The sequence below is a fragment of the Rhagoletis pomonella genome, unplaced genomic scaffold, assembly GCF_013731165.1.
Source record: "Rhagoletis pomonella isolate Grant_MI unplaced genomic scaffold, Rhpom_1.0 Rhpom_scaffold_00009, whole genome shotgun sequence".
NCBI lineage: Eukaryota > Metazoa > Arthropoda > Insecta > Diptera > Tephritidae > Rhagoletis > Rhagoletis pomonella.
This window is the reverse complement of record NW_023458563.1, coordinates 31136704-31149430: the sequence shown is the minus strand read 5'-3', so window position 1 is coordinate 31149430 and position 12727 is coordinate 31136704. Positions and strand designations below refer to the sequence as shown.

Sequence of the window (12727 nt, the reverse complement as noted above, 5' to 3'; positions counted from 1 at the left end):
CACGTCTTTTGCACAGCAATCTGAAATTAAAATAAAATGGTAAAATTATTATTGTGGATGCAACCAGTTAGATTCTGATATCTGAAAAATAAAGTAACAAATTATTATTTCTCCAAGGAAATATAATTCATAAATAATGGATTTTATTTATACAAAAAGCAGATGACTATAGTTTAGTAAAAATCAGCTTATTTAGATTAAATCATGCTCATATTTACAAGACTTTATTAATTAAGTTAGTCCAACACCAATTTAAACATTTTAAATAAAGTTTAAAAATATATTAATATTTTTAAAAAGGGACAGAAAAAGGGTGAAGAAGTTTGAAATATACAAAATTATATAACACATTCAGGAAGCAAATATGATGTTAGAAAAATAAATAAATGTAGTATTTATTTTTGAATTTTTTTTTAGTATTTACATAAAAAGCACAGCAAATAAAAAGAAAGTGACGTATGTAAGTATCTATTATTTTCGCAATTTTTTTTTTAGTATTTACATTAACGAAGCACATAGCAAATAAAAAGAAAGTAATGTAAGTATTTAATTTAGGTTATTTTCTTATAAAAATATAATTCATTCTTTAACTAAATATTTATAATTATTTCGACCACTGTATATTAATATTTACAGCTATTTTTTTAATATTTACATTTACGAATCAATTATATAGAGTGCTTCACAATTATACATCACCCACTTATTGAGAAGTTGCGACCAATAATTTGTATATTTTTTAATTTTTTTATGAAAAATTATCGCAACTTCTCAATAAGTGGGTGATGTATAATTGTGAAGCACTCTATAGAGAAAATAAGAAAAAATTAATTACTATTTTGGCATCTTCTTCGATTTTGCTTATATCTATTATGACTTAAAACTACATAGTGCTTGATTGCTAAAATTTTATCAGAGTGCATACTTGCAAATGCGGCTGTTAGTATTAAAAAATTAGTAGTGTAATATTGTTTAAATATCATAACACTTACCGAGAACTAGCTCCACAGTTTTTAATTTAATTAGTGGCTTTTTCCCAGACTTTCCATCGAAGTTGTACACCCACACCAACTCGTCGCTGAATAACGACTGCAGCACTTTCTCCACTGTACCCCTGGATGTTTTTAGCTGCATGATGATGCCCGCCTTTAAATGTATTAGAGTTTATACATATAAATATATACATATATATATTTGATAAAAGAAAAAACTATACTCGTTGTTGAGCAGAACTGTAACTTACCATAGCGTCAGCGTGTGCCTTGTTTTGAAGGTGCTCCTCCACCTTATGCAGTGTCTCCTCCGATGACATTGGTAGCAAACTTTGCAATAAAGTTTGCTCTTCACTTACCAAGTCACCGGTGATTCGGTTTACACTGCGGTGGGTTTTCGCAGAGAGCACCTTACATTCACGCAGCAGTTGACCCTGCGCTTGAACTTCACAACGCTCGCGCATCTGAAAATAAAATAAAGTGTAAAACAAAGTTTAAACATTTGTTAAATTTAAAAAGCCTACCTTCTCGGCAAGGGCGTTTTCTACGGTGGAAAGCCTTTTTAATATTTCTCCTTGCCGAGTCTCCACTCTTGCAAGGGCAGCCAAAATTTGTTGTTGCGCTGTTGAATTTCATAAAATTTATGTGTAAATTAAAAATGCAATCAACATATGTATGTTGCTAGTTTAATGTACCTGAGTCATTATCCACGGCAGGTTGGGAGGCCATACGGTCGAGAAAAGGACACGTCGAAACGGCGAGTTACTCCAGCTACAATGAGAACGTTTCAATTAGGAGAGTTTCACTAATATAATGAATACTGATTCTTCTTACCATTAGCCTGACTGATATCCGGCTCCTCCTCTCCATCAATTATAAAACTGAATTCCATTTCTTCCTAAGTAAAATTATAAAATAAGTTATGTAACATAGGAATTAAAATAAATGTATTCCCTACTGGAATAGCAAAATACTTATGGTCTATATCTTCTCTCTTAATAATTTGAATGTCTTCATCTATAATTTGAGCTACAAAAATACCTAAATCAGATGAGGACACCACGGGCTCCCTAAAAATGTCCCCAACCTTTGTCCAAACTACAACGCCAAAACTGTCTGTTTGGGTTTGTGGGTTGACAATTTTTAGGGATCCCGTTTTTTTACTAAAGAAGAAACTATCTTTTTCTTTTTTACAATTTATAATAAACTTATCTATTTGTGTAATTTTGCTAGAATCCGTAATATCTCTTCGTTCTTCTATTCTTAGAAATAGTTGCTGCAATATTTTATTTGGATTATTAATAATTTTTTTTATATATTGCATATAATTTTCGAATTTATATGCAGAAAAATTGTCTAAAGGACCAAATTGTTTAACGCAATCACTTAAATGCAAAAGACCATGGACATTGAAACTGATTAAATGTTCGCCATAAAAATTACTAAACAACTTTACAAATTCTTTTAACATTTCATTAGCGACATTAGATTCTAATTGACAAGACTTCTCACAAGAGAGAATGCGAATACCTACATGCAACAAAAGAAAATGGTAATACAAGTTATTCGGTATGCAGTCTTTCAAAACAAACAACCCCGAGTACAATAAAAATTGCCGGTATTCTGTCGACTTCCAGTTGCTCATTTCATTTAGATCTCGACTGAGTCTGGAAAATTCAGAGGGAACGAACTTATTCAGAAACAATATTTTTTCATTCATCTTTGTTACGTTCCCTCTTTTAATAAGCAACTGGAGTAGTTTTTTAGTTACTCCTAAGTCAACTAAATGCATGGGTTCTAACGGAAATGGAGAAACCATGCCAATATTTACAGATTCTAGCAAGATTTCACACTGTCTAAATTCGTCTAAATGATGTGTTATATCTACTCTATTTTTAAACAAACTATCTGTTCTTAATTCACCAACGTTTTGAGAAAAACAGACCCTTCTTTGTAAATACTGTCCTTGTTGAAGACATTTAGGGCAGCTGTTTTTCCCAGTGTGTGACTTCACGCCAGTTATAAAGGCGCGAGCTGGTGTGGCACATGTAAAAAGTCTTACACTAAATTCTTTTAAAACCTGCTTAGATCCCACCCTTACACCATTCTGACTTAGAATTTTTATCTCTTCGCAAAACTCAGCAAGGAAATTATTAACATGGGATGGCTTACTCATTCCTGAGAAGCAGGCAATAGTAAATGTGACCGAATTAGGAAAAGCTTCTACATGCCCCAAAATGGGCCACAATGCCCTATTAGAGCTTTTAAATAATTTCAAACCATCTATACCGACATCTATTGAAATTCTTTCCATATTTTCTAAAAAATCAAAATCTTTGAAATTAAAATTATATTGTATTCCTAAATACAAAAATTCACCTTCAGGAAAAGGTCGAATTTGAACTATTTTTCTACTTGTACCCAAAATGGTTCTTGCAGTTAAAGGTAACCCGTTAAGTCCAGCATTATGTAAGGTTTGTAGGAGGTCCGTTAGGCTATTTTGCGAAATATTATTTTTGATTGCCCACGTTTTTAACCCCCTACAAATTTCCTCGCTTAGGTTTTTGTTTGCAGATTCTTCTGTGCTATCTGTCATCATCGCTATTATATTCGGTATCTAATTCAGGAAACACTTCCATAGTGCTGGACGTTAGACCACTATTTATTCCGCGGCAAAATGCTTCTCTACTCGTGGATGGAATATCATCGCTTTCTATCAGTTTCATTCAGTTTGCGAACCTTCGCAACTGTTGCTTTATAATAAGCTTTTTCCTTACTTACAAGGTTAGAAAAGGTACGATCTAATAATAATTCTATTAATAAAGATAATAATAGCAATTAAAGTAGTAATATAAATAATTATATTATAATACTATTATTATAATATTATTATTATATTAGATACTATAATAATAAAATTAATAACAGATAAAATTTTTATATATAATCTCCGCTGGCTTGTACTGTTTGTATTCCACGACCTGCAAAGAAAATATAAAAACAAAATTTGATAAAAAATTATACATATATAATAAAAACTAAATCGCAACAAAACCAAAAAAACATAAACACTTTTCATTGAAACGTCTGTCTATTATGGCCAAGTGAATCCACATATCGTCGTTTAAAGTTTTAAGTATTGTTATCTAATCCAATTTTTGGCAGTTACGCGGTTTTGCAGAACGACGATACGCGGTTTTGTACTTTGTACATATTGTACATATTGTAACGTATGCATGTCAATCATACATATGTTTCACATATCGTACCTAAACGGAGAGAACAACTGATTTCCAAAATGCGTTATATATATACATATTTCCACTGCACTTTCCTCTTTTTTCCTACATATGTATGTACACATGTACGTCGTTGCAGCTGCGCTTTGTACAAATGTACTTGCACTTCACTTTATTTTGTTTAACTGCATACATATCTACACACTAATGCAGTTGCAACTATCTCCACACATATGTATGTGCATATACAACGTAGGTACCTAGCCAGTATTTGCAACTAGAACAACTGATGCAAATGCAGCGGATGCAAATATTGTTCATGACCGAAAATTACTGTTTTTAAAAACGCATCAATTCTTGAGTGAACAACCGCGAAATGATAATTTACACAATTTACATTAAACTCAGTTGGCTCAAATTAAGTAAATTTGCTGTTAATTGGAATTAAAAGAAACTGATTTTTATATTGTTGCGCTTAGGAAAACAGACATTCTACTGCACTTTTCACATTTATTGCACCACACTTTTTGTTGTTTACATATCTACCTAGTTGCACTTTTAACATACAAAAGTACATACATATTTGCATTGCACTTGGAGCAACCGCGTTTCTTAATATTTAAACCAGTCATGCCCAACGTCGGCAGAACTCCATAAGCAAGTGCCCTGCGCTGGCAGAAGTTGGCATATTGCAAAGCACCAGCCTCTTTTATTTCTAAACTATAAGTGATGGAAATGACCAATTTGCGCAATTAAGTTCCAATTCGGCATTTAATCATGGTTGCGCATATTGGACATTTTCATTAGTTATATTTAATTTAGAAATAAAAAAGGCGAATGCTTTGCAATATACCAACCTGGAACTCAGCCAAACGGTGTTACATTGGGAAACTTTAAAGTCTTTTTTACCTTCAAGGTTTTGATGGCTCCAGATGTTGGGTTTTGATCGCTCCTGATGTTGGGATATATAAAATATATATTTTATAAAAGAAAAACTACAATTGACAAATTCCTCTTACCTCCAAAATTTCGCGCGAAATTGATATTTTCTTCGCAGCCTACTAGGATCAAATTTGAAATTTGCTGTCAAATTTCGCCTTACTTTCACTTGCTCGCTCTAACGCATATAGTTCTAATAAGATTGCGAATTCTTATTAGCTACGCTGCTCTTACTTATGGAAATTGTTTTCGACAACTTTTGAGTGTGTGGGTGAGATGACAAAAAAGTTGGGTATGTGTTGGTGAATGGTTTGAATTTTAGGGGAAAGTGGTTAGCCGTGGCTGGCAGGGAAGTTTATTCAGTGAAATCGCTGGATATATTGATCAGAAATGTGTAAACGAGTTCCCATACAAATTTTGACAGTTCATTCTTAAGGTTTACACAATTATAAGTTTATACTGTTTACAATGCATTTATAAGGTTTGATGAATACCCTTATTGCCTCTCTTAATTTGACCCTTCCCTCATTATCTGCTAAAGCAATCTCTTTTTCTTCTTTCTTAAGGTTGAGTAAATAATAGTTCTAAATAATAGTGTAAGAAAAAAACGTTCGATCAAGCTTTTTCTCGCATTAAACGTATGCCTGCTCTAAATGTCAGATGGTGTTCTTCATTTCACTGTTCTACACTTTTAGTGCATCCATCGAACAGAACTTTTGTACTGCGTTTGGCACGATGAATTACTTTATAAAACAAAACTACACTTCCAATAAATGACTATATATTTATTTAGCCCTACCTTAAAAATCCCAACTTTTTCGTCACATAGGATATAGAGTCCAAACTTCATGAAAGCTGAGTAGGCGTACCATAAGGAAGCGATATGGACCCCATCCTATATTTAGTCTACACATATGACCTCCCTACTTCAAAAGGAATCACCGTCGGCACCTTTGCTGATAATGCATACTGCTCTTTTATCAGTGCATACTTACCCCCAATTTGGCTCACTACCGTCCAGTTAAACATCGTTATCGATGTTTTCGACATCATACGTATAACATGTGATCTATAACGCAGTCGCTGTATTTTACCACCAGCTCCCTTTAGAAATGACCTCTCCAATCCTTTTGATACCAATCGAGGTTTCAGAAAAGGTGACTCCCTTTGCTGTGATTTCTTTATTTTGATGTTTGAGGAGATTATAAGAGCCGCAGAACTTAACCGCTTAGGCACAATAATTTACAAGGGCTACGTCATCTATAAATTAATTTTAATACTGCAGTTTTACTTTTTATAAAAATCCAATTTAATGTACATATATTTATTTTGAAAATGTCTTTACAATTTGTTCCTTTGTTGTAAATATTCTCTCGCGCAAAAAGGCTTCTATTATTTCTAAACAGAAATTTCAAAAAACGCAATAAAACCATAATCGCTTTATCTCCATTCCATATCGAAATTGTGGTTTTATTTCCAATCGCAACGAAGAAATATAGCCATTATGGTTTTATTGTGAATAATGTTATTGCAACCCAGCTGCTTTTACCGAATATACATATGTTCAGATTTAGAAGTCTGAAGAGTAGGTAAAATTCTACCTACTTTAACGTATGTATTTGCTTCCGCCAGTAAATCTTAGTTGGAAATAAAGCAAACCTCAGATTTTGGTATTATTTCCCATCCAAAAATGAGATAAAGCAAATTTTGCTTTATAGCACCCCACCTATACAAAATTTTTCACACACATGTATCTATGCGCACATGTATTAAGGTAGCTCATAAGGGCTATGTCGGTAATCCGGACATCCTGAGTCTTACCGTCGTGCGGATTACTGGAGTGTCCGGAATATAGGGTATGAATGACAGTATGAAAATCAACAGTGTCCCGACTATAAATGCGCCCGGACTAGAGCGTGTCCGGATTACCGAGATAGCACTGTACTTTTAAGATATGGTAATTCTTCAATAATTTTATTTTTTTTTTGATTATGAACAGCTACATTTCTCTACCGACATATTTGGAATGGTGCTCAACACTAAATTGTGATCTTGATCAAAATAAAGTAAGCTCAGAGGACTCATTTTGGTGGGAGAGCAACAAGGAGTCGCTGATGTGGTTAGTGATGCGATGTGTGTGTGAGTATACTGCTCCAGATATCCAACTTTACATTCTCCATTGCAAAAGTATGCATCGAATGAAGTTGGTGCAACAACAAAGTTCCAACCAAAATTTGTAAAATTTACTTTTAAAGGATATCGACAACAACGGACTTCATGATCACTTTCTTGGCAGTCCAATGATGTACTTCGTTTTCGCCGACGAGGTTGTTTGATAAAAGCTTCAATATGCAGAGGCTGTAAGAAACCAAAAAAACACATGAAAACTATACACATATATATGTACATAAATAATATACTATGTCCTATTTCTACTGTTGTTGTTGTAGCGGCTACAACAACCCCGCTCAGATCGGTTGATATCTCAGTCGTTGTCGGCGAGTTCCACTAACGGCAGCCCCAAGAAGCGTTAAGCCTCTATGGGGTCGGTCCACAGGGACGACGCCGTTAGGGTTGTAGGGTTTTCCGGGCATGCGAAGAGATGTTTCGAGTCGTGAGGGGTCTCTCCGCATGCCGGGCATTCATTCGGTACATCCGCGTTTAGCCTACTCAGGTAAGAGTTTAGCCTGCTGCGGTAGCCAGAGCGAAGTTGGGCTATTGTTGTTCTAGTCTCCCGAGGCAGATGGAGCTCCGTCGCGTCATTGTCCGGTGTTTGTGTACCTAGAACGGCATTCACTGGCCTAGAGTCTACATAAATCGAGACTGGGTCCCTGTGAATGCCGTTCAGGGCCTGTCGGTATGCTGACTGGTCCAGAGGCTGCTTAATGAACCTCTGGACTTCGTCCGTCAGTTCATATAGATGCCTCCTGACGTGCCTTGGCGAGGGCTCCTCTGCAAGCAGCTGTCTGTTTGGGTGGCCACATCTGTGGCTCCCAACCAGAAACTGCTTGCAGAGCATCGTGTTATGCTCCCTAATTGGGAGCATTTTCGCCTCGTCATGGAGCTGGTGTTCTGGTGACATCAGGAGGCATCCGGTTGCTGTCCTGTGTGCTGTGTTTTGTACTGTCTGTAGCTTCATCCACTGCGTCCTACTAGTCCCCGGCGACTACACTGGTGCTGCGTAGTTTAAAACCGGCCGGCCTATTGCCTTGTATGTTGCCAGCAACGTTTTTTTGTCTTTGCCCCAGGTACTGCCGGCTAGCGACTTGAGGACTTTGTTGCGGTTCTGTACTTTGTTGACAATAGCGGTCGCGTGCGCAGAGAAGGAGAGCAGGCTGTCGAAAGTTACTTCGAGTATATTGGGGTTATTCACCGTCGGAATTGGTGTGTCATCGACGTGAATCCCCAGCGGTAGCCTGACCCCCTTCGTCCAGGTGGTGAATAGGGTCGCAGAGGATTTCGTAGGGGAGAGGGCTAGACACTTTGCAGTGAAGAAGCGAGAAAGATCGAAGAGATATCCGTTTACTTTCGAACACAGGTCATGATCGAGCAATCATTGGCGTAGGAGACAATCGAGACTCCCTCTGGTGGTTGATGGAGCTTTGAAATATAAAAGTTGAACAGTAGCGGGGAAAGGACACCACCCTGTGGAACCCCCTGTTTTACTTTTCTATGTTTGCTCGATTTGTCTATAAACATTACCGACGAGTGTCGACCACTCAGATAATTTGCCGACCACCGTTTGAGCCTCTGTGGGAGAGAGGAAGCATCTAAATCTTCTAGTTGCGTGGAATGGCTGACAGTGTCGAAAGCCTTTGACAGGTCTAACGCTACTAACGCCTTCTGGTCACTCGACGCTTAGTTTTGTCCATCGGAGGATGCAGTATGAACTGCCGGCTAAAGTAGCTCGCGCATCGCTCCGGGTCCGACGAGGCATGGTCGCCGAAACAAATTTCGACTCTGTCGTCGTGCTTCATCGGGTTGGACAGTGACCTCACGGTCGACCAAAGCTTACTCACACCAGAGGTGAAGTTACAGGTCTTCAGATGTTCTTCCCACTTCGTCCGCTTATGTACGTTCACTAGTTGCCGAATCTCCGCGTTGAGATCCCTGATACGGGGATCTCCGGGATCGGCGTGACGAAGGCTGTCACGCTCATCGACTAGAACAGCCGCTTCGGCAGGGAAATTTGGACGTGGGTCAGTGATGCATCCTGCAGGTACGAAGCGAGCTGAAGAAGCGGTGACAGCCCTGCGGAACTTACGTTCACCAAGGTGGACGTCGGTTGGTGTGGGGAGAGCAGCGAAGGTGTTTGCAGTAAATTCCGCGAAGCCTATCCAATCAGCTTTGGAGAAGTTGATATAGGTTCGATGCTCCGCGGAAGCAAAGTCGGTTGGTTTATCGATCGGGATGACTATGGGCAGATCTGTTCCGCTACGATCTTTTGACATTCTTGAATGCCAAAGATCGTGGTGCGCATTAAAGTCACCTACTACCATTCGGTTTTCACCTCTGAGAAGCGCACCTATGTCAGGGTGATATCCTGCCGGGCAGCAGGTGACAGGGGGTATATAAACGTTCAATATTTCGAGCTCAACATCGCCTGACCGGATAGCAATGCCCTGACATTCTAGGGTGGTATCCCTGCGGTCGATGTCTGCTTCGATAAGACGATACTGCACGGTGTGGTGCGTGATGAACGCTAAGCCACCACCATTATCTCGCTCGCGATCTGGACGGTGCACGTTGTACCCGGCACAATTCAACAATGTTGAATTGCTGTGTAACTTCGTCTCTTGGACCGCAGCTATCAGTATACCATGCCCTCCCATAAAGACGGTTATCTCCTGGATCTTGCTCTGAAGCCCGTTGCAGTTAAATTGAAGGAGCTTCATGTGGTTCGGGAGACGTGTGGTGATGCGGGGTGTGAGAGATGTGTGTGGTCGTGTCGCCATTGGCTGTGGGCGCTGCTGAGGTGGTTGCCGCCCTGTGGTGGTGGTAGGTGGCGTCGCGGTTGAGGTTTGCGACCGTGCAGCGCAACACGGGCCCTCGAAGTTCCTCGTCCAGTCTCGCGTGGTGCGCAGACCTGAACATGCCCTAAAGTGGCACCAGCCAAGGCAGGTGTTGCACTTGACTGATGTCACATTACGGAATATCCTGGTCTGACATACCGTGCAGATTATAGGAGGAACCAAGAGTTGTTGGCGGCGGCGTGTGGGTGGTGGTGCGGTTGTGTGTGTTCTGTGGTCTGTCGCGGTTGTGGTGTAGTCTATTGTGTTATGTTGTTGTGCTGTGGTGTTTGTGTGGGACTGCTCAGGTGGACTGGGGTTGGCCGTGGAGGCTGCTCAGTTTGAGCGGCAGGAGGCCACAAACGACGTGGTCCACTGCCGATATGTCCGTAGTCCTGAGCAAACTCTGAGGTGACTCCACCCCTCGCAAGCATTGCACTTGACCGAGATGAAGTTGTGGTGTAGTCGTCTCTGGCATATACAGCAGGTGTAGGTTTTGACTCGATGCCAGCCTTGAGTAGAAGAAAACGGAGCGAATGTAGCCCTATGGACGAACAACTTCTGAGATACTTCGCCGACCTAAACGGGGCTAGGTCGCCGAAACAACAGCCCTTGGTCGGGTAAAACCCGAGTCATTCCGGTACGTAGAACCGGCTGTCGTGGGAATACTATTTCTACCGTCTTAAGATGTGATGAATTTCTTGTTATCTAAAAAGCTTTTATGATTATTTCAATAATATACACAACTTCATTTTTTGTATTCATTTGGGAAAATATTTCAAACTGAAAATATTACTTTTAAGATTTGTGAAAATTGTTGAACCTGTAAATAAATTTTAAGAAACAACCAAATACAAATCTTTAGTATTTTATTGGCGCAGATAGGAAACTTAAACTTCCTAGTCCGCGATTCAAAGATTTCGAGCAGGAATATTTCCCATAATCAAATATCTTTCATTCTGGTTCCTGAATGCATTTTGAAGAGCAGTTGGACGTTTTAAATACGACGAATAGAATTTGCTTTGCAAAATATTAAATTAATAACACTTTTTAATGGTGATGTCAGTCAAGTCCCTTGCACTATTTGTGTGCAGCATCGACAAAATAATATCAGGAGCTCAATCTCCTGAAGATCAGCGGTTTTTCCTCAATTTAATATTTACTACGCTAAAAAGACCTGCCGTAAATGTAGTAAGGCGGAAGCGACCAAATGATTGAACATCGTTGCATGATCTTTTGATCGAAGAGTTTGGTGAGCATTAGGGTGGTCCAAAAAAAAGTAAAGTCGGAAATTTAATGCTCTCACCCCCTAGGATTGTTCTATACCGAAAAAAATATACCCCTGTTTTTTTTATTTTAAAATCAAAATATATTTAGAGGTCGCTCAAAACGCTCAAAGTTTCCCATGTATTTTGTATGGGGAAAAAAGGCTTTTCGTAGAAATGGCATAGAATCCATGGAAATCAAAATTTTTCAATCTGAAAACTCTGCTTCTCTTCAGAAGACTTCAGAGAATAATGTCCAATTGTTTATTTAAACATTTTTTAATTTTAACAAATTTACTCAGCAGTATAAAGAAATATGAGTACTTTAATTAGTTCAACGTTAAACCTTTTTCAGAACTTCTCTATGACTACGGGCTATAAGGTTTAAGAATAGTATTAAGTTATTGTGTGAGGAAATAAATGTATTTATTTGCAGGATCAAGGATTGTACAAATTTAGGTAGCGAAAATAAAGTGACAAAACTATTTCTAAATGAAGAGCTTAATAGGCCTAGTTTAAATTGCACTAATTAATGCTAATTTAGTTAGTGATTTTAAGAGGGCAATGGAAGTTTTTAGGGAAAGTAATGTGATGTAATGTGGAACGATTTTCATCCCTTGTCAAATTTGGATGTGTATAAAGTTAGCGAAACAACATCAAGAAAAAATGTCGCATATACCCATGAATTTGCCGTTAGTTAGTTGTGGTAAAAATAATTTTGTCGCTCTGGTATTTTTTTAGATATAAGGTTTTTTGCCAACTTTATATAAAGTTAGTGAAGCACCCCTCCAAACTCAAAGACAAACGACTAGACTTTATGTCAAAATTTGCCGTTTTTTGCCGTTCTAAGATGAGATAGTTTACTTTTGAAAAAAATAATTTTTTTTTTGATAAAAAAAATTTTTTTTTTGCAATTTTTTGTTTTTTTAATGTTCAATAATTTTTATAAGAAAAGGATAATAATATAGTAGAAAAGCAAACCCGGTTTCTTTATGTACCACTTTGAAGTTTAAACAAACAATAATCACCATGGTTAAAATTCACAAAATTAAGAAGCTTTCTTATCACAATCAAACGATAAAATTAAAAACAGTTTTAATGCACAAAACAATTCAAACGGCAAATTATGCAAGAAAAAAAATTAATTATTCTTATTATTTTTAAATAATTTTTAAACCGCTTTCCAAGTGCCTATTTTTTTTTTTAAATAAGGCTGTTTAAACAAAAAAAAAATTAAACGACAAAATCAAAAACAGTTTTAGTGCACAAAACAAGCCAAACGG

General features: G+C 37.8%; 2 protein-coding genes across 9 annotated transcripts in view; one reads left to right on the top strand and one right to left on the bottom strand.

The window, feature by feature from the left end:
• LOC118745721 overlaps nucleotides 1-12727 on the top strand; it is a 163098-nt gene that overhangs the window by 103162 nt on the left and 47209 nt on the right. The window lies entirely within an intron of this gene.
• On the bottom strand, nucleotides 53-2160 carry LOC118745722. The gene is made up of 6 exons (XM_036479344.1): nucleotides 1827-2160; nucleotides 1688-1763; nucleotides 1517-1614; nucleotides 1244-1456; nucleotides 993-1146; nucleotides 53-81 (listed from the first exon to the last, which is right to left on the bottom strand). Exons 2-6 carry the CDS (start codon nucleotides 1719-1721, stop codon nucleotides 68-70), a joined length of 513 nt encoding a protein of 170 aa, XP_036335237.1. The 5' UTR covers nucleotides 1722-1763; nucleotides 1827-2160; the 3' UTR covers nucleotides 53-67.

Bases quoted from the DNA above. Each gene is read 5' to 3' on its own strand.
- LOC118745722 (XM_036479344.1), bottom strand. From the start codon at position 1,721: ATGGCCTCCCAACCTGCCGTGGATAATGACTCAG. The intron at 1,615-1,687 runs GTACATTAAACT...GAAATTCAACAG, and splicing joins TGCCGTGGATAATGACTCAG to CGCAACAACAAATTTTGGCT. The intron at 1,147-1,243 runs GTAAGTTACAGT...ATACATTTAAAG, and splicing joins AGGCACACGCTGACGCTATG to GCGGGCATCATCATGCAGCT.